This window comes from Orcinus orca, chromosome 3 (genome assembly GCF_937001465.1).
Source record: "Orcinus orca chromosome 3, mOrcOrc1.1, whole genome shotgun sequence".
NCBI lineage: Eukaryota > Metazoa > Chordata > Mammalia > Artiodactyla > Delphinidae > Orcinus > Orcinus orca.
In genome coordinates this window covers 107,169,913-107,195,702 of record NC_064561.1, presented here as the reverse complement: position 1 = coordinate 107,195,702, position 25,790 = coordinate 107,169,913, and the positions used below count along the sequence as shown (strand labels likewise).

General features: G+C 38.9%; 1 protein-coding gene across 2 annotated transcripts in view; it reads left to right on the top strand.

Annotated features, from left to right (window-relative positions):
* The first annotated feature begins 252 nt into the window (after nt 1-252).
* ERAP2 (endoplasmic reticulum aminopeptidase 2) overlaps nt 253-25,790 on the top strand; it is a 39,736-nt gene continuing 14,198 nt past the window's right edge. Inside the window, exons 1-12 of one of the 2 annotated variants that reach the window (XM_004263512.4) lie at nt 253-375; nt 2,341-3,033; nt 6,762-6,900; nt 10,416-10,550; nt 12,336-12,456; nt 14,584-14,738; nt 17,807-17,920; nt 19,271-19,402; nt 19,632-19,763; nt 22,101-22,169; nt 23,154-23,329; nt 25,444-25,523. In XM_004263512.4, coding sequence (XP_004263560.1) covers nt 2,483-3,033; nt 6,762-6,900; nt 10,416-10,550; nt 12,336-12,456; nt 14,584-14,738; nt 17,807-17,920; nt 19,271-19,402; nt 19,632-19,763; nt 22,101-22,169; nt 23,154-23,329; nt 25,444-25,523 — 1,804 coding nt within the window. In that variant the 5' untranslated portion in view covers nt 253-375; nt 2,341-2,482. Of the gene's footprint in view, nt 376-472; nt 491-2,340; nt 3,034-6,761; nt 6,901-10,415; nt 10,551-12,335; nt 12,457-14,583; nt 14,739-17,806; nt 17,921-19,270; nt 19,403-19,631; nt 19,764-22,100; nt 22,170-23,153; nt 23,330-25,443; nt 25,524-25,790 lie in introns of those variants that run through there. The other variant, XM_049707522.1, reaches the window with a different exon arrangement.

Below are 25,790 nucleotides of genomic sequence, written 5' to 3'. Positions count from 1 at the left end.
AAAGGTCATAGAAGCTGGCTGGGAGTTACCTTTTCCACGTGGTTGGACAGAGGTCATATTTCACAGTAATATGGACACAGCACAGTGCGGAATTCAAGATCGTGTCTTAAAATAACTCAGCATTAAAAAACAAAACAAAACAAAAAAACTAGTTTCTGAAGGCTTCACCTGGGGCCATGGGGGTGGGGAGGATAAAACAGCAGGAGCAGCAGTCACTGGGATTGCTGGAGTCCCACGTGGCCTTGCCGTGGTGTGACTTTTACTCTGAAGCTGCTTGTTAATTTCAGTTATGCAAAGTTCTGAATCTTACCCTAATAGAAAGTGAAAGCAAAACGAAATTCCCCTCCATTCAAATCTGCAACAGCGTGGATTAAGGTAACACATCAACTTTTCTCTTGACTTTGTCTTAAAATCATTATTTTTTCAGTGAGAATAATGACCTGAACTGAAGGTATAAAACTTCTGTCTTGAGGAGCTCTTGCAGCCTAAGGTGGGGATCTGGGGAAGGTGGGTGAATCTGGCACTACTGTATTGGAAAGTTCGTGCAGTGCAGTTAAGGATAGGATTTTATTTAAGAATCTGTTTAACTGACTCACTCTCTTTTGGAGATTCTCTTAGCTTTTCCCAAATGTTTGTTGCAGTTCTTGTATCTTCCATCTCCGGATGTGTTGTTCAAAACACTAAAGCACAGTATAATGGAAAACCCATTAGACAAAGGGTCAAAGAATTGTATTTTAGTCCCGATTCTCCTTCAAACTTCCTATGTGATTTTGGGAGAGTCACTCACCCTCGGTTTCTTTATCTGGACAGGAAGGACTTGTACTAGCTGGCCTTTAAAGTTCTTATCAGTTCTAAAGTTAAAGACTACATGAGTAAATATCAAGGCCTTTTTCTCCTCTCTTAGCAAAAAAATATAACTTCCTTTGGGTATGTCTGCTACACGTGGGGGCAAAGCACCATAATTTAGGCCAGAGAATGTGAGTTATAGTAACCACAATAAAAATTTAATGTTTAACATTCATTACATGCTCCCTACATGCTAGTTGCTGTGCTGTGCCATAGTCTTCACATGAATTATTACACTTAATCCTCTCAGTGTTAGTGTCAACCATTACCCTATCTTATAGGCGAGGAAACTGATGCTCAAAAAAATCAGAAAGTTTGCCCAAGATCATTCAGGTTAAGTACCATGGAGCTAGAGTTGGGACACAGGCACTCTGATTCCCAAGCCCAGGACCTAACAAATAAATAATTTCATTTTTCAAACCATCAGAAATTCAAGCTAATAGACCAATTATGGTTTGATATATCAGAGGCCCTTGGAACATTGGGATTTGGTAGCAATAATTTAATGCTTGTCTAAAAAGAGGGGAGGAGTGTTGTTATTTAACCATTATTTTCTTCTTTTTCTTTGTTTCTTTAACAATATTTGTTGATCTGCATTAATATTGCAAATTGGAAAATTGAAGTAACTGTTTAGACAATTAATTCAAAAGAATGTGTTAATGATAAAAAAGAAAAGGAAAGGAAACCATTCATGGGTTTAAGTTGAAGCAGGGAGAAGGTAAATAGAGGCAGGTGACAGGGTGGGTGTCAGAACTGAGTACCTAAATTAACCACATATATTGTTTGTCCTTATTTTATGTTTTGTAGTGTTACCCTTCTAACAAGAAGAGATTGTCTTAGTTTTATTTACAGAGGCAGTGTGAGTTCAGTTCGATTTGTGTTTTCAAAGGTAGCCTGAGATGAGGAAGACCAAAGCAACTTTTAAAAATACTCTGTTTGAATATTATAAATGAAATTTTATTTCCATGGCTTTTGATATATTGGAAATAAACTGAGGGTAAACACTTAGCTTGACCAGCATCCTTTATACCAGCAGCCATAGAATTGGGCCATTCAGCTGTTATTTATTGAAAGAGGTGAAGTTCAAAGCCATTGATAATAGTAATATCTGGTATCCAAAGAACATTGAGCATTCTTCATGACTTATTAAGACAAAATAGAGACACCTGTGCAGTTTATGTTCAGGTATCCAGACACACTCTTAAAATGATCTAACCAAATGTTAAAAATGCTCAACATGCAATGAATTTACACACCTACCTTCTGCCCGTTGCACAGAATGCAGAGGGGATTCCATAGATGTAATTTTAAGGCAGAGTCCCTTCAATTGAGCTCTAAAAAAATTTTAGTTATAATACCCAGATGATAATTTCTACTTTATTTTGTGGATATTTGGTACAATTCACATATGCCCATCTATTTTTCAGGTTATATTTATAAATTGAAATCTTTTTCTTCATGCTATAAATGTTTTTTTTTTTTCTTTCTCTCTAGGTTAAGTCCATTTATTGAAACATATTGTTCAGATCCTGAGTGACATAACTGGAGCCAACACGGTGCTACGGAGAACTATGAGATTTAGCCTGGATATTAACTTGTCTTCTAGAGAATAGATTTAGTATTCCATTCTGCTGTAATGGCTAATTCACGCAGAAAACTAATATTTAATATTTCCATAGGATTTTACTGCTCAGCAGTCATCCAAATATGTATTTGTTCTCAGTTCACAAGTTCATCTATTGATCAGTTCAATAAGGACCATGGGGCTTTCCCAGTAGCCATCAATGGGGAAATATTTCCTTGGCATGAGCTAAGGCTCCCCACCATGGTCATTCCCCTCCACTATGACCTTTTTGTCCACCCAAATCTCACCTCCCTGGACTTTGTTGCATCTGAGAAGATTGAAGTCTTGGTTCGAGATCCCACCCGATTCATCATCTTGCACAGCAAAGATCTTGAAATCATGAATGTTACTCTTCAGTCAGAGGAAGATTTGAGATACAGGAGACCAGGGAGAAAGCTAACTGTTTTGAGTTATCCTGCTCATGAACAAATTGCACTGCTGATTCCAGAGAAACTTATGGCTGGCCTGAGATATTCTGTGGCTATTGACTTCCAGGCCAAGCTAGCTGATGGTTTTGAAGGCTTTTATAGAAGCACGTACAGAACTCTTGGTGGTGAAACAAGGTAAGATGTAGCTCCAGTTGTTTATAGTCTTTTGTGATACTTTCCTTATGTGTTATGTCTCTTTGCCAGGAGCATGCTTCAGTAGTCATTTATGAAAAGCCCGAAAAACTATGGGGAAACTCAGAAGGAGAAGCTCTGCCATTCCTAAAGGAAATCACAATAAATATGGGAACACAGGATGCAGAGGCATAAGTGGCTAGAGAGAGAATAACCAGGAGGAAAGGCCAATATATGACTATGACAAGACTGACATGTTTATCTCCTAGGGGAAAGGATGGTCAGTGCAGAGAGAGCTGAAATGCGGAAGGCTTCTCAAAGGAGGTTAGACTTGATCTGAGACCAAAAGGAAATGTACATAAGATTTGGGTTGGGAGAGAGGAAATGAAAGCATGTACATTGCCCAGGAAACAGCATGACTCAAATCCAGAAGACAGAAACAAGTCAGTTTGGAGAACTGAGAAATATGGTCTATTTGATCAGCTCATGTTTATTGAGCCCATGCTATGTGCCAGGTACCGTTCTAGGCACTGAATGTATAGTAGTGAGATATAGACTAGGGATTGGGAATAATTTAGCTGAGTGGTCAGGGAAGTTCTTGGTGAGGCGGAAGTGCATTTAAACTGAGACCTGAACTTTCATGAGGACGTCTAAGGGCACGGTGTTCCCAGCAAAGGCATCAGCAAGTGCAAAGTCTGTAAGGCGGGAGTGATTGAGAGACAAAGGACAATGAGAGAGGGAGAGAAGTAGAGTAGAGAGGGGTCAGATCATGTAGAGAGAGACTTAGAGCCTCTTGTTTTAGGCTTTTACTCAGCGGCCATGGGACTTCATTGGAAAGTTCTGATGTGATGTATGCCTTTTAAAGATCAAGTATATGTTGATGGTACATTATAGAGAGGAAAAAGTAGAAGCAGGTTAGTCTTTTAGGAGGTCATTGCAATTGTTCAGGCCAGAAAGGATGTTGGCTTGGGCCAGGCTAGTGGTGCAGCTTATGGAGTGAAGTGATTGAACTTGGCATTTGTTTTCAAGTGTAAAACAGACAGAATTTGCTGACATTGACTCTGTAAGGCAAGAGAAAGAGAGGAACCAAGGATGCTTCATAGAGGGGATGATGTGGTTGTCCAGGGCCAGGGTCCGTCTCAGAGGGGAGAGGAGTCTGGTTTCAGTGTTCTCCTGCATTTTATCAGTTGCATTCAATTGCCGGTTTGAGAAACCCCCAATACAATGGCTTTGCCACACACTTGTTTTTCTCATGCAGCAAGAAATCCAGAAGCAGGGCATCCCAGGTATGCTACAGTGTGTACCAATATTATCCAGGACCCAGGCTCCTCGTATCTTTCTACTCAGCCATCCTTGGCATATGACTTTCCTCCTAATACAAAATGATTTCTGCACTTCTAGGCATCAGGTCCACATTCCAGGCAGGAAAAGGGGGAGATGGGGGAGAGGAAAATGCAAAAAGAAACATTCCAGCTGAGTCTGACTTCTTTTACCACGATTTCTCACCCAATGACTTCAACTAGGCCAGAACGAGTCATGTGCCCACCAAGTTGCAAGAGAATCTAGAGAAGTGATTTTTTCATCAGACACATTGCCTTCCTGAACAAAATCAGGATTCTACTGGAACTGAAGAAGGAGAGTGGATATTGGTAGGCGACTTTCGCCCCGCAGTGTCTGCTGCCTACCTCCCCATCCCCACTTCAGGTGCTCACTGCCCTCTGCAGCTCACATGCCCACCCCACAGCCCCCAGCAGTCTACTGAGGACAGCCCTTCCCCAGGCCCACCTCCCCTTCCCTTGGAGACGCTTCCCCTCGTTGCAGCCTCAATTCTCAGAGGCCTATTCTCAGGTCCAGCACAGTACTGCATAGGAAACATCAACTTCTCACTGAGGTACCATGTGACCAGTGATGGTTTATTTCACTTTTTTCAAGTGACAAAACCTCCACCTAAAAGAAATACATTTTAAGGATATAATTTGGGGAGATGAGGGAGACCAGAGGGGGGATTTTTTTTAGAGTAGAAGCTTGGAAAGTAACATGCCTCCCATAATTAACTGCAGACTATTTCTGACTCTTCTTACGATTAATTAGTCAGCTCTCTTCATACTCAGTCACCTAGTAGGTCTTCGCATGTAGGATGATTTGCAGGACAGTGTCAGCAGCATTTTATTACCTCTCTATTTTTCATACACACACACACACACACGCACACACACACACATGCATACATACACAACTTAAAATACAAAAATAATTCAGTCAACAATAATTCTTTGAGAAGCAGGAAGTCACTACTTTGCATGCAGCACTAAAATTGTGTAAATAGCAAAAAAGATCTTAAAGTTTGGGCTTTTCCATTCTAAGACTTAACTATAATCAAAATTTCACATTAGTAAAAATTATTCCAGGTACTTGAGATTCCTTTACTTCTGTAGGACCTGTTACTGAATCCAAGTAATACCGAGGCCCCAAACAAATCATTTAGCTCCCAGTCTCACTTTTCCAGCCTGTATTATAGAAATACAGTAGACGGAGGCAACATTATTGTGACAGGCCCTCTTTTCCCTCCTCCTGGCCCTTCTCAGCCTTTATCTGTCCCTTGAGCTTTTCTATTCTGCTCTCCTTCTTCAATCAAAATATGCTCTCCAGAGTTGCTGCTTAATTAAAGCTTTAAAGCCCAAATAATAAATCTGTAATTATATCATTTCAAGCATTATCAAGGTGATGGGGTATAGAGATTTGTCAGAGTATCTATCTACCTGTTAATAGTTTGAAGGCTGGACCTGCTTTGCCGGCAAGCAGAGAAAGCTAGACGTGTCGGGGGGGGAAGCTTGGGTCCCCCAGGAAAACCCTTAGCCAATGACGATACAGAATATGAAAGCCCAGCTCCTTGCCTACAGTAGGGGAAAACTTGAAGGTGTGGTTTCCACTCCAGAGCTCCGCAGGGATGAAACTGAAGCTGGCACCGGGCCTGACTTCTTCCTCTTCCCTGTCCCGCTTCCCTCCCTCCTTTACCTGTTTCTCTCTTTTTTTTTTTTTTTTTCCGCGGAACGCGGGCCTCTCACTGCTGTAGCCTCTCCCGTTGCGGAGCACAGGCTCCGGACGCGCAGGCTCAGCGGCCATGGCTCACGGGCCCAGCCGCTCCGCGGCATGTGGGATCTTCCCAGACCAGGGCACGAACCTGCATCCCCTGCATCGGCAGGCGGACTCTCAACCACTGCGCCACCAGGGAAGCCCTACCTGTTTCTCTTGGCAGCCTGTTCTTATAAATCCGGATCTGCTTCCTGGGAACACAACCTAAGGCATCACTCATCTCACAGGTATTCAAATGTCTGATTGAGGCCCGCTCAGGTTTAGTGATGACACTAAACTACTAATTTCCTAGTCAATTTGGAAGTCAAATTGGGCATGACTAGCTCAGCAAATTTACTAGCTAAGGGTCCTGGTAAGGTCACTCAAATTCTCTGCGCCTCAATATCCTTCTCTGCTATGAGTATGAAGGTGATCATGTAAATAGAGTGCCCAGCGCCATGCATTATTCATGACTGGCAGTTACTAAACAAAATTTTACCCTCATTTTCTTCAAAAATAGATTCTGGATTCTCTAAGGTTATAGTTTGAGAAATCAAACGTATCACCTCCAGGTTTGATAAGCTGTGTTCTGAAGGTACAAATTCATTTTTTTTTGACTTCACTTGTGTATTCTTTTTGTAATGTACTTCTTTTCACAGAACAATTGCAGTAACGGATTTTGAGCCAACCCAGGCACGAATGGCTTTCCCTTGTTTTGATGAACCATTGTTCAAAGCCAACTTTTCAATCAAGATAAGAAGAGAGAGCAGACACATTGCCCTATCCAACATGCCAAAGGTATTTGCCAATTTTAGAAACTTTGGGGAATTGTTCTCAAAATGAACTTTGGTCTTTGTTTTGTTGTGTTTTAATATTTTGTTTGTTTTCAGGACTTAAGCCATTAATTTGTTTTTGATCCTTCTACATATTACATTACCCCAATCCATCTAGATTTTAACATCATTCTGTTTGGGCATTGTTTCACAAGAAGCTTTATTTTTTACATAAAGTGATTTCTATTTTATTTGTGTTTATATGGAAGCAGAGTTCTTTTAAATCAGTGTTACTTGGCTAGCGATGAAATTCAGAATTGCCCAGAACAGCACTTCTCAAACTTTAATTTTCAGATGAGTTGTCTGAGGATCTTGTTAAATTTCAGATTCTGATTCAGTCGTTCTTGAGGTAAAGCTCAAAATTCTGACTTTCTAACAAGCTCCCAGGTGATACCACTGCTGCTAGTCCAGAGACCACATTTGGAGTGGTAAGGATCTAGAGAAGCTTGCCTGGGCCCCATCCTGGAGATTCTGATTTAGTAGTCTGTGATATAACGTAGAATTTTTTTTTTTAAGTTCCATGCGTAGTGCTTAAAATTATTTATTTAAATTATATCTCATAGTTATAAACTTTTTTAATTGAGAGAGACCTCTGAACACTTTGAGTCATATTTATACTCAAAATGCAGAGACTCTGAATGACACAGTAGACACTGAGCCTCATTTGATATTTCCTCACTAATGATACGCTTGCCTTTTGAGCTGTTGAACGAAACGTAAACTATTTCCCCATTGCTACTTAGAAAGTAGGATAAAAATAGAAGCTCTCCGGACAGTGCTTCAGCAGGATGAGCTCAGAAAGCATCCAGGTCATCTTACCCAGCCAGTGACTCCACCCTAGTTTCCTCTCTGCCCTCCACAGTGACTGTCCTCTGTGGATGAACGGGGGAAATGAGTCCATAAGCTAAATTTCCCCCAGATTTCTGTTTAATGCTAGAAAAGTGTTTGCTTTGAAATACTTGCAGAGCAGATCAAGGGGAAAAGCGACACACTCCACATGACATATATCCCACAGTTTTTCCACGATCATACAGACAGCAGTTTAATTTGCCTCCTCATGTTCAGGTAAAAAGGATTTGCTACTTAGCTCCAAGTCTTCTTTCTATGAACCAGATGTTCATTTAAGGGTAGTTCAGTCTCTTTCCTGGTAGCTTTTTATTAACAGAATTTTTCACATGAGTAATCATGGAGGATAAAGTAAAAATACAGTTAGTAATGCCTTTTAATTAAAATGTGATGCAAACATCAATTATCAGTTATATTAGAGTCTCAGTTTTCTATCTTTAGAAACCTTCAGTAACTTCTCATATTTAGGAAAAATAAGTGAAAACTTTGAAAATATTTCATATAATCCTTGAACTTTGCATTGCCTCAGTTGACTGGGCCAGTTCTCTGGATCATGCCTTTTTCAGTAAATATTGGCTTTAGTTTCTGCTTCTCGTTGGCACGCCCAACCCAGACTTTCATGGTGATCCAAAAAAAGGAGAACAGAAGTAATGCTACAACCATACTCTTTGGATAATAGCTGCAGCGCTTAAGATGGGTTATGGACTGGTGAGAAGAAGCGACACATACTAAGTTCTCAATTTGTTTAGTTAAGAATGTAGGAATACAAGTTAAGAACACTAGGAAGTGAGGTGGTCAGCCAAGCACTAGTAGAGGCAGCATATATTCTGGGCATGTCTTTGTCCCCTTCATTCCTTAAGGGAACACACACCTGCTGGTGACACTTGCTATGCAAGTAGAATCCTGCCAAAATTGAGAAGACAGCTAAATCCTTCTCTAGCAACAAGTGTTTTATACTTAGAGCTTACATCACCATCCTGGAAGGACTTACACTAACAGCCCAAATACTTCCATTTAAGGCAATGTTGATCAACATGGGTCACTCCAGGTTCCTGAACAAAACTCAGCCTCCGTGGACTACGTCTTCATCTGGGGGGGAGGGGAGAAATCAGAGGGAATGCCCACCTGTCTCCTGTCTCTGCCACCAGCTGTCCAGTGTCACACACTCGTTTCCCCACAGTCCCACAACCTTTCCCCTTCCTCCCCTCACCCATCTACACACTTGACAAAAGGGTCTTGCTGCTGAGTTTGGTCAGAGGACCACAGTCATCACGTCCCCTCCCTAGCTCCTACCGTAACCCTCTCATCTGCTAGGAGTATGTACCCATAGAACTCTGGTTGAATCAAACCCCTAAAAAAGATAATTGTTGGACAAAATTAACTTGCTGAACAGAGGTAAAACTTACAGCCCTATGCATGCTGCCACCTTCCTAGAGTATTTGGTCAGTGTTTCCTGCTTTATTGAAACTTAGGAATTGAGTTTTTGATAGAATTCTGTAGAATTTAATAGCACACACATTTGTCATTGACGTAGGCAAGGCAGTTTATGATAATACTTCAAGCTATTTTTTCTCGCCAAAGCAAACTGCAATCTTATACAAACACATAAAACATGCTCAATAGTCCGTGGTTAGCACTGCCACAAACCAGATGCCTTAAAAGGAGGTTGGAGAGGGTGAGGGACAAGCCAGTCTAAGAATTGTTTTCAGTTTGAAGAAAGTGGTATTTTCAGATGACTGGATCTGTGTCCGTTCAGAATTTAGGGGCATCATACCGTGGTGAAGGCCGTCTCTGGGACAAGCTATCCAGGGCAAATAAAGATAGAATTCAGTAATTACTCAGTGAATTTGATGGATGCGGCTGACCAGTCTGTAGCCTTAAAACTCTTTCCTTCCTTAGTAGATAGGCAGAAGCTCAAATAGCTAATGATCTCCTTGGCCTGACTGCTTTCATTGCTGAATCAATGAAGCAAAGATAAAATAAGACTATGACTCAAGCTGTCACCCAGCGAGTGGAAGAATGAGCAATGGCTTTAGAGTCACACGGTCACATCCACATCTTGATCCTGCCGTGGAACTAGCCGTGTGATCTTGGGCAATTCAGTTAACATTTCTGAGACTGTTTCCTCACCTGTGAAATAACACCTACCTCACACACAAATAATAGGAGAATTAAAAGATAATGCAAAACATCTAGCACAGAAAAAAAACAAAAACCCATCGAGCACAGTTTTGCTTCCCATTTCCTTCTGCAACAGAGATTTATTTATTATATAACAAAGGGAAAGGGACTCTTCTCTGGCATTTTTGCTTAGAAGTACAAATCTTGAATTGATGCCAGTGTTGGAGATTATTGCATCTCAAGAAAGCAGAAGCATCTAAGATATTTTTATGCTTTCAAGCAACAAAATAGATATCATTTTGAGATCCCAAAGTAGTACATTGTGTCGTCTAGAGATAAAAGAAATAGAGAGAGGTGAAGCCACAGAATGTTGTGAAGGGTCCACTGATCTCCTATAAGGGGATCACATGTCCTTCGGAACATCAAGCTTTCCTCTAACTTACGTAGCCTGTGTCATAGGCATTCTTGTAAAATACTCCAGTTTTCAAATACTGATTCTTTCCCTTCCTGTAGGTTAAAACAATTGAACTTGAAGGAGGCCTCTTGGAAGATCATTTTGAAACTACTGTAAAAATGAGTACATACCTTGTAGCCTACATAGTTTGTGATTTCAACTCTGTGAGTGGCACAGCCCCGTCAGGGGTCAAGGTGAGTTTGGGTTCTCATTTCATACACAGTGCAGAATAGTGTCCTGAAGGCAATGAGCTTTTCTTTATTTTAAGGTTATTTTCCTTATTATCAAAGTATCATGCTTATTTACAAAAATAGAGATAGATAAAAAATAAGTTACCCACAATCCCATCACCAAGATATAATTACTGGTAATATTTGTGTCAGCCTTCCAAGTATTTTCTATAAGTCTGTCAGTATATGAGTGTATACAGTAACAGTATATACTGTATATGACTATATATATGTTTTACAAAATAATCTATGATTGTTTTAGCTCACCATAATATGCCATAAAAATTAAATGCCATTAAATATTTCTATAATATTAATAATTAATAGTATTGTACTCTACTGCATAGAGGTACCATAAGGATTTTTTAATCAGCTTCTTATTCTAGGACACTTATATTGTTTCCAATTGCTTTCTGTAAGTTTATTTCCTCAGTGAAAGGAGGTCTTCATAATTTTTAGAGCATTAATTGTTTACAAAAATTTACAGTACCCAATAATTATAAAGTTTCGCGACTATCAGTGAAGACATGAAAAATAAAAAAGAGCTCCTTACCCTGAGGAACCAGGTTATAGACATAAAAACATATTCAAAGAACCATAAAATAATGCTTATGAAAAATAGCAATAAAATGGCTATTACAATTTCCATACATATTATACCTTTGGATATGTAGATACATGTTATCAGCAATGTGTCTACATACATCTCTGCACATATATATATGTGCAGAGATATAGATGTGTGAGAGGTCAGATGGAACTTTACTTCAGAGGACAGGGTCCTGTCAGCTTCCTTGGATTCACATCCCAGCTCTACAGTTTTCTGCATGGGGGGCTTGAAGTAAGTTACTTAATCTCCATGTGTTTCCATTGCTTCATCTGTAAAATGAAGACAATAGCACCTATTTCAGGAGGTGATTGAGAGGATTAAGTTAGATTTTACATGCGTGCATTTAACACAGTGCCTGGTACGCCACTGTGGTCACTAATATATCCTTCTTATAAAATTTCTGAGGAACTTCAGTTAACTCAGAGCATGAAAGCAGATTATAAACTGAGAGCAACACTGTACTTGAAACCCAAGAAGATTGGAATCTAACTTTATTTCTTCCACTTAATAGCTAATAGTTTGCAGGGATTCGATGAACATATTTGGGCATTTTTGAGTTTAAAGAAAACACAACATGGTGGGATGAATTGGGAGATTGGGATTGACATATATACACTAATATGCATAAAATAGATAACTAATAAGAGCCTGCTGTATAAAAATAAATTAATTTAATTTTTTTAAAAACCCAATAATCAAAAAAAAAAAGAAAAGAAAACATGACAGAGGGTGGTTCGAATAAGTTCATGAAGGCTTTCCACCTCATAGAATTATGTTTTATTTGAATTGTGTTGGTGGTCATAATTTTGGAAGGTTTATTCTCAAGTGCTAGAGTACATGATAGTGATGAACTGAAGTGGGCTCTCATGAGGCGATAGGTTTACATGGCTTAAAACGTACAGATTAGCACCTAGGGAATGTACTGTAACAAAATACAGGGTTGTTTATAATTTTCAAGAGTGATTCTTGCTTTAATACTTTACAGAACATCTTATCCCCTGTTGACAACATGTTTAACGGTGTCTCAATAATTTCTTGAAAAATGCAGTCTGCCTTTCTTTGGGTGAGGGCTGTTGGGAATGGAGTTGTGCAAAGGAGCTGTCCTTCAAAGACCACTTCTTCCCACCAACATTTCCCAGGTGTCCATCCATGCAGCCCCAGACAAATGGAGTCAAACACATTATGCTTTGGAAGCATCATTGAAGCTGCTGGACTTTTACGAAAATTACTTTGATATCCACTATCCACTCGCAAAACTGGGTAGGTTCAAATTCCACATCATCGTCTTTATTTTTAGAACATACTTTGATTTCGTCCCTCTTAGTATGTGATTTAAATGAGCACTGAAGACGTTCAGTTAGCCCAGAAAGCAATAATTTGTACCTCAGAGATGGTCCTAGAGTGTAGAAAATAAAGTATTATGAGAAGCCCAAGTACTGTGGTTCATTTCTCTATTCTTTTATAAGGTTTAATATTAAAATATCTGCATTTTATATTAGATTTAAATGGATGAATTTTCTGGAGCATATATTTTCTTCTGTACCATATTTGTACAAGACTAGCAATCTTTTATAAAAGTTGCCGAAGGTTTATGTAAATAGCTGAAAATTGTCCCTCCATCTGTTATCTACCGTGTGTCTGAGGCTGGAAGATAAGACTGTGGCACAGACTTAAAAAAAAAAAAGATTTCGAGGAAATAGATAATTTGAATGTAGTAGTCGTAGATCTTTATATGAGAAAATACACACAGGCTATCTTGGTTGGTTTTAATTTTCTATCTTAAAAATTAAAAATTGTTAAAAAAAAATTAAAAATTGTGATTTTTATGTTGCGGAATATATAAAAACCATGACTTAAAATTTATAACTTATATAGATTAATTTTTAGAGTTTCTGACAATGACAAAACATTGTTTTTCTTTGGGACTTTAGAACACACACACACCTTATCATGTCCTTCCTCCCCTTTCCTGCCCAACCTCCATACAGTTTTAGACAGTTAAAAGGGACCATCAGAAGACATCGCCAGGGGGTTGTCCCTACAGTTCCTGAGTCTCACTGTATTATTATAGCGCAGGTTCTATACACCTTTTAGTACGGATATACTAAATCAGTTTACCCACAGTCCACTGCTGTTCTCTGTCAAAAATCAAGGAAAGATCAAATAACAGCTATCAGCAATCTTAAGTTGCTCTTGAAAAATGCAACCTTGAAGATCATATGAAGTGAATGTATTTAAAATAAAACTAACTGAAAGGAAACATGCAGCTTAGGAAAAAATTGAGCAGATATAAGCATTTCTAATGGCTTTGGGAAATAATATAACTAATATAAAATCATCAATGTAATTTAGAAAAGGAGTCATTCCCACATTTGAAGTGCTAATGAATACTAATCTTTACTAGTGCTAGTTTGCTTTTTGATTGCATTATAAATATTTGATTTTATCCGCTAGAATTAACCAATACTAATTCCAGACATTGTAATTGCAAGGCAAGTGACTTGATTTATTTCAAACTTTTAAAAAATTACCTTTCTTTTCAGCCAAAAAGCAGTAATTTTTCCAATATGGCCTGGCAGAATAAACAGAAAGAAGTCCAAGATTAAATATTAGCCAGAAGTTTTCTAATCTACATGAAGTCATTGGCAGAGGGTATATATATATATATATATATACACTCACACACAGATATGATATAAATTACGTTATATCTGAGTTGCTTAAACATGATTAAATTTCACTTTTTTTCCCTAAGACTTTGTCAAGAAGTAGAGGAAATATCAATGTTGAAAAGGAAATTGAGCTCAGAAAGAAGTGATGCCAACAGCCTTTTTCCTCTACTGCCTTAGAAGGACACTTAGAGGCTGTATGCACTAGAAATATTGATTGAAATATTGACTATAGAGATGATCCTAAAAGGTGTTCCCCTGAAATTAAAATCCCCTTTTTTTCTTTTTTGTAGAAATGAGTTCATTATGTTTTGTTGAATTCCAGACATATTAGAAATTATTTGATACCTCATATTTTCAAAGTTTTTCTGTAGTACTAATATAAAATAAAATAGGAGAGTTTTAAAATGAATTTTTTTCTCAGCAGTAATGCACTCAAGGTATTTTCATAGTTTAGTTTTAGGAAAAAGTGGTTAAATGTCAATAGGTTACTTCACCTACAACCAAAACTTTACTGATAGACTTTATTCTGCTTGATAATAGATACTGATTATTTTCAGCAACTACAAGACACCATATCAATGTTAAGACACTCTTGATGTTTTCAGAAAATCTGCTTATATATACTGAATGGATCATAACATATTTGAGGAGGAAGCAAATCCCACTTCTGGTGTGGAAGCCATAATGATCAAGTGTGGTTGTTCTTATTTCTTAGATCTAGTTGCCATTCCTGACTTTGAAAGTGGAGCCATGGAAAATTGGGGCCTTGTCACATATAGAGAGACGTCACTGCTCTTTGATCCCAAGACCTCTTCTACTTCTGACAAACTGTGGGTCACCAGAGTCATAGCTCACGAACTAGCGCACCAGGTACCTGGCACTCATGACATTCTCTTAGCATCGGTTCAACAGAGCATTATGCAGAACACCACCAATATTCCTGAAAAAACATAAAATCATGTCATTTTACTTCCAGAGGGGACCTTAGGGATTATCAAGCCAAACATAATATGTCAAGTAGAAGAATATTCAATCTCTAGACAATGGGTCTCATACAGGAATTTTATCACAAGAGAAGTGACCACTATATCCTCTAAAACCCTTCAAGGCAAAGCCTCCGAGTGTCTTTTAGTAAAGAAAAGTGAAGACCATGCAGATACATAAAGCACAGAATTAGAAACCCTACAAATAGAGATTTCTATTAAAAATATTTCCCCTTATACCCTCTCATACGGTGGCATTCCAATCTAGGGCAAAATCAATCTCCTTTCAACTGGAATCTGATTATTCAGCCATAATGAAGTATTTTCAAGTCTATGCACTCATGGGCTGCTGACCCTGGACACATTACCTAACTCTCTAAACTTCAGTGTCCTCGTCTATAAAATTAAGTTCATAATAGCTCCTGCTTCTTGAAACTGTTGTGAGGATTACAGGTAAGTGTCTATGTCTGTCATGTAGTAGGTACTCAGTAAGTGTTAGCTATTAATGATGGTGACAATGACCACCACTGCTACCATTTCTTACAGAATAAGATTTCCAAGGCCCATCTATCAACACTGTATTACATACAAATATGAAACAGTAAAACTAGCTCTACAGATATCAGAGACTTTTTCCACTCTATTTCATTTCTGAAAATTCCCCATTATGCGGTGAATTATTAAAGGCACTGGAAACTCTCTTTTACCATGTAGGCAAATATCATTCCATTGTAGAAACTGGTAAAATCTCTTATTTTTCAATGTTTAACTTTATCCTTTATCATGACCATAATAATAATAAGGGGGGGTTGTTTGTTTTTTTTAAAGCAGCAAACTAAGAACCCAGTTACATAGGAGCCATGCTCAGCACTGTATTTTGAGAACATATGAACAGCTTCCTCTGGTTTAGCATCTCCCCTCTGGCCCATCTTAGGGGTTTTGATCATTAGTCTCTGGAAGCTCTAAAGCACTTAACTGAGTCTGGGTATTCCTCATTTTCTACCCAATGTTCATAGGGAAATAGAGAGCTCTACTTTTGAAGCTCCATCCTCCCTTAAGGCCTTCCTGTAATAAGTTCTCTTTTACGGGGACGCAGTGTTCAGGGCTGAAGCAGCAAGCCCCAATGGCCTTGACTATTTTGTTTCCCCATTAATCTTCATGTCTCCCCATGTCACTCCTCTGTGTAAAACCCTGGCAAAGACTCTCAATGCCTGGGTGAGTAAAGGATCCACAGTGTGGCAAACAAGGCCCCGAGGACCCGGCTCGCCTCCACCTCCCCAGCCTCATCTCTGAACGACACCTTTAGCTTTAGCCATCCCAGACTACCTGCCATTACCTGAACAGGCGAGGTTGTATCATTCCTCTGTGCTTTTGCTCCTGCTACCCGATCTGCTTAGAGCACACCCCACTTCCAATATTCCTGAGGACCACTTGCAAGACTAAGGAAATGAATCATTTCCCAGTTATTCTACACACTCTCCCAGCAAAACTGATTTTTTTCCTTCTGGAATCTCCTCTGTCCCTTGTACAGACATAGATCATAGTGCCAATAATGCTTTATTGCATGTGTATGTCTACCAGTTGACCTCCACCATTTGTATTGAGGCAGTGGCTATCTTACATACATCTTTGTATTTCTAACATATGGTATAGAGCCAGAAACGTAGTAGATTCTCAATAGATATTTATTGAATGAATGAATAAACTACTTTTACTGACTAGTGAAATGACCATAACCAGCTTGTACTTCTTGTGTTCATCACTTCTCAAACTGAGGAAACACCCGCTGTCCCTTCTCACAGAACCCCCTCAGAAGATTGGAGCCCACTTGCAATACGATAGGAGGGCTGTAAGAAAAGGTATAGAGCTTGAACTGTTTCTAGAAGCTACAGATCTAGTGGTTTGTGTTCTGTAACTGTAACAAGGCTCTTCTGAATCTTAGAATCTTATTGTTTAAGCTTCCAGTCCTGGAGACTGCAATCCTAAAATAGATAAACCGGACACACACTAATATGACAAAGGCCAAATAGATAAAATATAATAATACATAAAAATAATAATATTTAAAACGTGTTACAGATTAAATATAGGTCAAGGGTAAATTTCTATTTAAATTATATTTTTGCATCCTTTTAATTTTATTTATATATATTTAAAATCTCAGACTTTTATTCACCTTAGTGGCCAAGTTAATCCCTAGAAGTAAATTGGGGCAGAGGACAACAAGTAAATTTGGTCATCACTAATATTGTGTAACAATCTGAAAGTCCTAAATGAATTTTTATTCTTTTAAGTACCTGCTACTTAATATAAAAAGGTGACTTCACCCCAAATATTTTGGCTTATATTTCTCCTTAGACCATCACCGTAAGTCAATGACAAGGTGAGATTATACTTATTGTGCAAAATGTACCCTACGAAATGTTTCATTTTCTTCCTTAATATTAAATCTAATATCTAGGAAATATAGTGAGGATATAATGGAAGTTGGGAAGTTGGAGACAATATGAACACAAAGAAAGAGAAGTGGGCTTCCCTGGTGGTGGAGTGGTTGAGAGTCCGCCTGCCGATGCAGGGGACGTGGGTTCGTGCCCCGGTCCGGGAAGATCCCACATGCCGCGGAGCGGCTGGGCCTGTGAGCCATGGCCGCTGAGCCTGCGCGTCTGGAGCCTGGACTCCGCAACGGGAGAGGCCACAACAGTGAGAGGCCCGCGTACTGCCAAAAAAAAAAGAACAAAAACAAAGAGAGAGAATTGAAGGAAGCAAAAATGTGGAGAGAGGCGAAGGCAGGGAAATCAGTAGAAGGAGGCTGTGCGGAGAGAAAAGGGTAGCAAAGATAGAGAAGAGGCCTCAGCTACTAAAAGAAAGAAGTTACCACCCATTATATTTTTTGCTATAGTTAATAATTTTTTATATTTGTTTACCTTCTAATAACATGGAGTTTTTTCCTCCTAGTGGTTTGGCAACCTGGTTACAATGGAATGGTGGAATGATATTTGGCTCAATGAGGGTTTTGCAACATACATGGAACTTATCTCTGTTAACGTCACATATCCAGAGCTACAATTTGTAAGTCACAATTTTGTATGTCATACTGTATGCCCTAACGAATCATTAATTTACTACTAAAATTTTTAGAGAATGCCAAAGAGAACATAGCATTGAGTCTTTGAATCTATGGTGTTTTGTTTTGTATAAACAGGTTGTATTAGTTTTCTAGGGCTTCCATGACAAAATTCCACAGACTGGGTGGCTTAAACAACAGAAATTTATTTTCTCACTGTTCTGGAGGCTAGAACTCTGAGATCAAGGTGTCGGCAGGTTTGATTTCTTCTGAAGCCTCTCTCCTTGGCTTACAGATGACCGTCTTCTCACTGTGTCCTCACATGGTCTTTTCTCTGTGCTCACACATCTCTGGTGTCTGAGTTTTTAAATTTCCTCTTCTTACACCAGTCAGAGTGGATTAGGGCCCACCCTAATGGCCTCATTTTAATTCAGTCCCCTCTTTTTTAAGGCACTATCTACAAATACAGTCTGGGGGCTAGGGCTTCAGCATATGAATGGGGTGGGAGGCACATAACACAGATGATAGAACTGGATGAGACACTGGAGGTTTTAGAGAACAGACAACATAAATCCCTCACCCTAAAGTTTGTGGATAGAGCGTGAAAATAGCACAAATATACAGCTGTGTATGTGGGGTGAGAGGAAAGTATCACTGTCCGGATACAATGATATAGGACAAGACAATGCCCATGGCTATAGATCCCGTACAGAGTTCTTGGCATGTAACCCGAATTGAGCATGACTGGGGACACACTCCTCCAGAATTTCCAAAGGGTTAGTTAATTTCCCCAAAATGTGTGAAAAGATTTCTTCAAACATGTCTTTTTTAATAGGCACAAGAGGGTCTGAACAGCACATATCAAGGTAGTTAGTAATGGATAATTAGCTCTTTGAGGTAGACATTTGGTCCAGTACAATCACAGACAGACATGGATTCAAAGTCAGTGTCTTCTTATTTGCTATGTACTGAATCTGTGGTTTAATCCCAAAGCTTCATACATTCTCACTTGTAAAATGTATGTAATGCATCTCCCTTGCAGGGTGTTGAAAGGATCGCAGATGATGGATGTAAGATCCTGGCACACAGCACGTGTTCACTCAATGGGAACCTTAGTTTTATTTTTGTATCGAAGGGATTGGCTCATGGTAAACATTCAGGCAGTATCTGAGGGAATGTCGAATTTATACCTTTACAAAATAGAGAATTGGTGAAAGGGGAATATATAAGGGGAAAGAAACATCTTGTAAGAGATATTGAATACCTACTTCTGAGAATATCTTATAAAACCTATCATGTTTCCTGTTGCTGAGAATGTCAAATGGAAATTGAAAAAAAATTTCTCTCCTGTTTAGGATGACGATTTTCTGGACATGTGTTTTGAAGTAATTAAAAGAGATTCATTAAATTCATCCCATCCTCTCTCCAATCAAGCAGAAACCTCTATTCACATAAAGGAAATGTTTGATGCTGTTTCCTATAAAAAGGTAGTAAATGCTGTGGACTAGTGGAAGCTCTGCTTTTGGGAGAAATAGAATGAGGCCAGTACATCAACAGTTTAAGTTGCTGGTGCCAGGTTATTGCTACCTGTTTCAGTTTTTATTTGCTGTTCATTTATCAGACGTTACACATGTTCCGTAAAATGTAAGTTTCCTTTAAAAACATATACTACCTTTTCCTTTATCTTCTTCTTCTTTGCTTTTGTTTGTATTTTAGGGAGCTTGTATTTTGAATATGCTCAAGGATTTTCTGAGTGAGGAGAAATTCAAGAAAGGAATTATTCACTACTTAAAGAAGTTCAGCTATAGAAATGCTAAGAATGATGATTTGTGGAGCAGTTTGTCAGATGTAAGTCCTCTGTTAAGTTATAGTAGACTGCTGTTCAGCCTAAAAAGTGACAAGCTAATTATGAAGGTTTATAAATAGTTACATTGTCAGGCAACAAATGTTTATTTCACTTGCCACACTGCCAAGGGTAAGCAGGCAGCACCTCTTTTTTTCCTCTGACACCTTACTAAACCAAGATGCCACACTAGTTAAGCCCCAAGGGTTCAATATTTGACCTCCTTCTCTTTGGTTTCCCTTTTATGGTTGACCCTACACTTTTGTCTTTTTTTCCAAATCTTTCATGACTTTGTAACTCCTTCATGTAACACCTGATCTTCTCTTCCCAAATTTAAGGTTGAACTCTCCTTGCTCAAATGTATTTCCCAGCCTGTATTCTCTGTTGAGTGAGACACACCTCCTCCCTCATAGGAAGAAATCCTGTTCAATCCCTGTCATGCCTGTGTTTCTAGTGCTCTTGCTACCCGAAGTGCTCTCTCTTCTTTCCAACAATTCAGGTGCTGTCCGTCTTTTGAGATCTAGCTGAGATTTCACCTCATCCTTACATACAGCTCCAGCCCTCATTGATTTGCCTTTCTGCTGAATGCCTAGAAGTGCACTTATGAATCTGTTCCAGCCAGTGACATTCTCTTTTATTGGTTTCCATTGGTTCAATAATAACAATGATAATAATAAACAAAATTTGCTTAAGAGAAAGAATCATGTCAGGCCCTTAGCATTCTATTGACCCTATAATCAGATAATGATTAATTAAGAACATATGGTCTCTTTGTCATTGGGATTCACGTAGTATAGTAGGTAAGACAGAGAAAACATGCAGTCAACTCAGATGATTCTAATAATTATTAAAATATTCTTAGATTTTCAAATGCAAGGACAATACTTTGTTATAGAAGTAATGAACTGGCAGAGCTTGTGCCTGCAGGTAGAAGAACCCTAAGTCATTGTACTCAGAAGAGGTCCTCTCTCCTTTATAAGCACGTATGTCCCAGGGACAGTAATAATATTGTTCAGTATTTGTATAGCACTTCACAGTTTAAAAAGAAACTTCATGTGCATTATCTCATTTGATTTTTCTGTGCCCTAATTAAGTCTGGACCCTCAAGGTTTAACTTATGTGTGAGTTTGTGGTTAAAGAGACAAATGCAATAATTAAAAATTTTTTTCAAAGTAGCTCAAACATTTTACCCCCATTTCTTGAAAACCCTAAAGGGGATCAAATTACACGATCCTTTGTAATACTTATAAAGATGCTCCTTATCCATTTTCATCACCTCTTGCAGCTGATCCAGATGTTCTTTCTCCACAATTCTCCCTCAGGTTGTCAACAACAAGCCTTACATTGCTTTTCTCTCCCCTCTCCTTCTCCCTCTCCTTTGCTATGATCTGTACTTGTGTATGTGTCTCTGTGTGTAGACATCAACCAAGCCTTTTTTCAGCAAGGAAGAATCTGTCTTTGGTGTGGGTAGTGGGTGTAAAGGGGATTAAAGGAGATATTTGGGCAATAATTACAGGATTCTTTTAGGTTAACTGTGAGCACCCTTATGTTAATTTTTGTCACTTCATGCTTATAACCATCTCAAGAAGGTAAGGTAGGCATTCTTACCCCATTTTTACAGGTGGGAAAACTAATGCTAAGGGAGAGATTTGCTCAAGACCATATACCAAGTGAATGATGGAGTCATTACTTAAAATCTGTCTTCTGACTCTAAGTCCAGTATTCATTCTTTCAATTACATCACAGCTTCTTCCTGGTTATCAGGGAAGTCTCCCATCCAAACTTCCCCTAAAGGTCCTAAATTCTAGGTGACCCCCTTCTGATGCCAAATGAAACTGTGGGGGACTTATCTGGTGGCTCAGTGGTTAAGAATCCGCCTGCCAGTGCAGGGGACACGGGTTACAGCCCTGGTCTGGGAAGATCCCACGTGCCACGGAGCAACCAAGCCCATGCGCCACAACTACTGAGCCTGCGCTCTAGAGCCCACGAGCCACAACTACTGAAGCCCAGAGTAGCCCCCGCTCGCTGCAACTAGAGAAAGCCTGTGCACGGCAAAAAAGACCCAACACAGCCGAAAAAAAAAAAGAGACTGTGGTAGGAAAATGATAAATTCCTGAGAATACCTAACTCAGCATCGTGTCACATAACATCAATTATACATATAAAACAAAAAGAGTAAATTTTATGTATTCTTTAATGAATTGCTATGCTTATTACCATGTTTAGATGAACTAAATTTTCACATATCTATGCTAATAAATGTCTGCCTTCATGTCTAATATGCATATTCAGCCAACTATCAGTGCCCAAAATGGCGGTGCTCTTTTCCTCTTGTGTTACAGGATTGTTTAGAAAGTGATTCTACATCTGGTGGATTTTGTTATTCCGATTCCAAGACAGCAAGCAACACAGTAAGTAGAAAGAGACTTGTAGAGTAGAAGAGATTTGGCTCATCACCTGGCCCAAAGTGAGTGTGTAAAGTCGCCCAACTGTCCCTTTAAATAACTGGAGAGAAATAGAGACTCCACAGTTTTCCTTGAAACAAAGCTGCCTGAAGAAAGAATGCTCAGGCCATGTAGGGGGGTGACGCTGTTACTACTATATTTTTGTTGTTATAATTCAGCTTTCCCACAACCCCGCTGCTAGCTAAAAATATCTCAGCTCAAAATTCTTCTGAGTGGTTACTGCTGCACTGGCATCCTCTAGGCTCTGAAAAATGCCAAACCAAATCTGTTAAGTTTGGAAATAGAGTGAATGGCTTTCTTGAGGCCCTGTCTTTTTGTTTACTTCTGGGAAGTCATCATGGAAAAAAGAAAAGGCAAACTTTTTAAAAAGCATTATGGTAATCCCATCAATTATAGTTTTTAAAGGGAGACTCGGCATCACTCAGTGATCAGCAATACATACTAGAAGCTAAAAAGCTAGAGGTTTTGTCCTCCATTCCATATACCTCTATTGATATAATATTGTTCTATTGGAATTTTTAAAAAGCTTCCCTAAAGAGAGACATTTCTTCTTAAGCCACTTCTCTGGATTCTGTCGTTAATAAAACGGAGAGTAGTTTTTTGGTTTTTGGTTTTATGGTGGGTTTTTTTTTTTTTTTCTGTTTTGAAAGGGAGACTTCAGTCTCAAACCCTTCCTCTTGACCTTTCCTGCCCTGTGTTAACCCTCAAGCTCCCACACACGTCCCTGCTTCAGGTAATTTGCAGAGCAGCCCTGGGCAGGGTGGGGAGGGGCAGCATTCTAGTTTCCACATCGCTCCCCTAGGAGATCATAGCCAGAGTCCCCGCTTCCTGTCCCGCCCATGTTTCCAGCGTCCAAGGAGGTTGAAGTTTCTCATCTCTCTCTGGCTTCTCTCCTCTGTCTTGAGTTACCAAAGTCACTTGTCATTTCAGCTCACCTTTCTGCGGGAAAATGTGGAGGTGAAGCAGATGATGGCTACATGGACTCTGCAGAAAGGAATCCCCCTCGTGGTGGTTAACCGAGAAGGGCGTTCACTCAGACTGCAGCAGGAGCGCTTCCTGAACGGGGTGTTCAAAGAGGATCCTGAATGGGGGGCCCTGCAGGAAAGGTGACTGCTTTCCTTCTGTCGGTCTAGTTTACCTCATCTCAGTTTGTTCGTGATCGCATTAGCTTTCTTTCAGCTTCTCTGGCAACTTTATGGGGTGCTATTTCTACACAGGACTTGAAGGCCTAAACTAGCCTTGATATCAGCCCAGACTGCGTTGTTGAGGGGCACATTCTTAGTAATCCTGGGGCCACCTTTAGAACCTCAGTTCTGATGCAGAAGGTTGTCGGTAATATTTCTAATATAATATACCTAATAAATTGTGTGACTGGCCCATACCTAGGAAATGTTATGACAGCTGTACACCTTATCAGAAAAGACATTCCCTATTTGATAAATTAGATGCTAAGACCTTCCACTCTCTTTCGTTTTTCAGTAAGAGACTATAAATGTAATCCCTTAAAACATGATGTTCTTGGTAATAATAAAAGCAAATCCAATTACCCACACTGTCATCTGTCCTGAGAAAACTTGTTAAAGGCTTTACTAAAATCAAGATATACAACACTGTCCACCTTCCTCTGATCTATTAGCCCTATCAATAAGGTGAATGAGGTTAAATTGAAATGAAATTAATCCAAGTGAATCCGTGCTGGCTCTTTTGATTATTATTTTTTTCCCAAGGATCTAGCTGTCTAATAACAGTTCTAGAATTTTTCCGAGAATCAGAAGCAAATTCACAGCCTTTAACACATAGGATATACTGTTTTCCCTTTTTGTTTCATCAGATGTCTATTTCGATCCAACAGCAACTCTTATGCCATTTATCTTCCATTTCTGTGTATGTCCTTCTGAAGTCTGAACTTCAGAGAGCTTAAACAACTTGAAGCTTGGCAACACAGGCTGGAAAATTTAATGTTTGATTTACTATTGCGAAAGCAGGACTCGTAATTGTGTAACTTATCAAAATGTCACCAGAGAGAGTTCAATAGTGTGGTTGGCCCAGAATAACAAATATCTACAGCAATGATCTGTATTTTTCCTCTACCTGAAGCAGTATTTAGATTACTATTATAAAATTATTATCCTCTGATCAATGCTTATCCAAACTCATGAAATGCTACTCTTCCTCTCTTTACTCCCAGATATGTTTATCTGGAAAAATCTCTTTCTAGAGTCAAGATCCACCCAGGAATCTCGATCCATTAAGTCTTGGTGATATCTGTGTGTCTATTTTTACCAATCTGTATAAATATTTCAGTTGCTTTGTTAATTATCTGTACTCTCTGGATTAGCAGGTAGATTATCCCTTCTGACCCTTTATTAGATCGAGTCTGTGTCTGCTGTTTCTTTCACTATTTTATATTTTTCTGAAGACTACTGGGCACATCCTCAGTTACTATTCTTTCTGGTTTTGTTTTCTTTTTTTATATATATTTTTAAATTATTTATTTTATTCTTTCTGTTTTATACCTATTGGTATTTTCAAGCATGTGATTTTACAGGATTACTATAGCTAATATTGCTGTGATAGATGAAATGAGTTCTAGAAGCTGCTAGAAAGTTATTCAGAAAAAAATAGCCAATTTCAGTTATTTACCATAGTAGGGCCATTGAAAAGTAACTGAGGCCTTTTCCTCCAATCCATTCTGCTTCTCTGCTCTCTGGACTTGGCTGACGTGCAGATCCTGACACACTGCTGCAGGCACTTAGCAGTTGGGGGGTTGAATGTGGGTAGCTTTGCTGAACAAAAGGATAAGTGGAAAATCATACTGGAGTAAGATTGTTACCTTGGAGGGCTTTTCCTACAGCTTTGGTTCAGTTATTTGAATTAATATCAGGCTGTCATAATTTTTGGAAATATGAAAGGAAGATTTATTTATTTTTCTCTTACTTAGAAGAAAACAATCAGCAGAACTTGTTGTGGTATGATATTTGGACAGCAAATGGCACAGGTAATTGTGACAGAGTTCAACTAGGTATACATTGCTGCTCCTTCATAATCATTATGGAAGAACTTTTGCACACCCAAGGATCTGCTAGTCTTAGCCTATAAAATTTATGTTGGTGTGAAGGATGAGTGATTAGGTGTCTTTTACAGCCTATCCGAGTCTGATGATGTGAAAATTGAAATGGCCATTAATTTAGTCTGTAACACTCTTTACTTTCTAACATAGGTACCTTTGGCATATCCCAGTGACCTATTCCACAAGTTCCTCTAATGCAATTCACAGACACATTCTGAAATCAAAGACAGGTAATGAACTAACGAGCCAGTAGCTGTTTTAATTCTGAAATTAAACATGTTCTGAGATATTTGGAGGAAAGATACTGTAAATCAATCTGATAATGAATGATATATGTTTGAGGAAGTTCTCATTTATCCATATATGTGTTACTAAAAGAACCCTTTAGCTAGAAAGTCTGAATTTTTTATTCAGTGGAAAGTTCTCTTGTGCTTCTAGCACTTAGAGATAGGTTTATATTTATATTAAGAAATGATGGCATCCTATCATATGTCTTT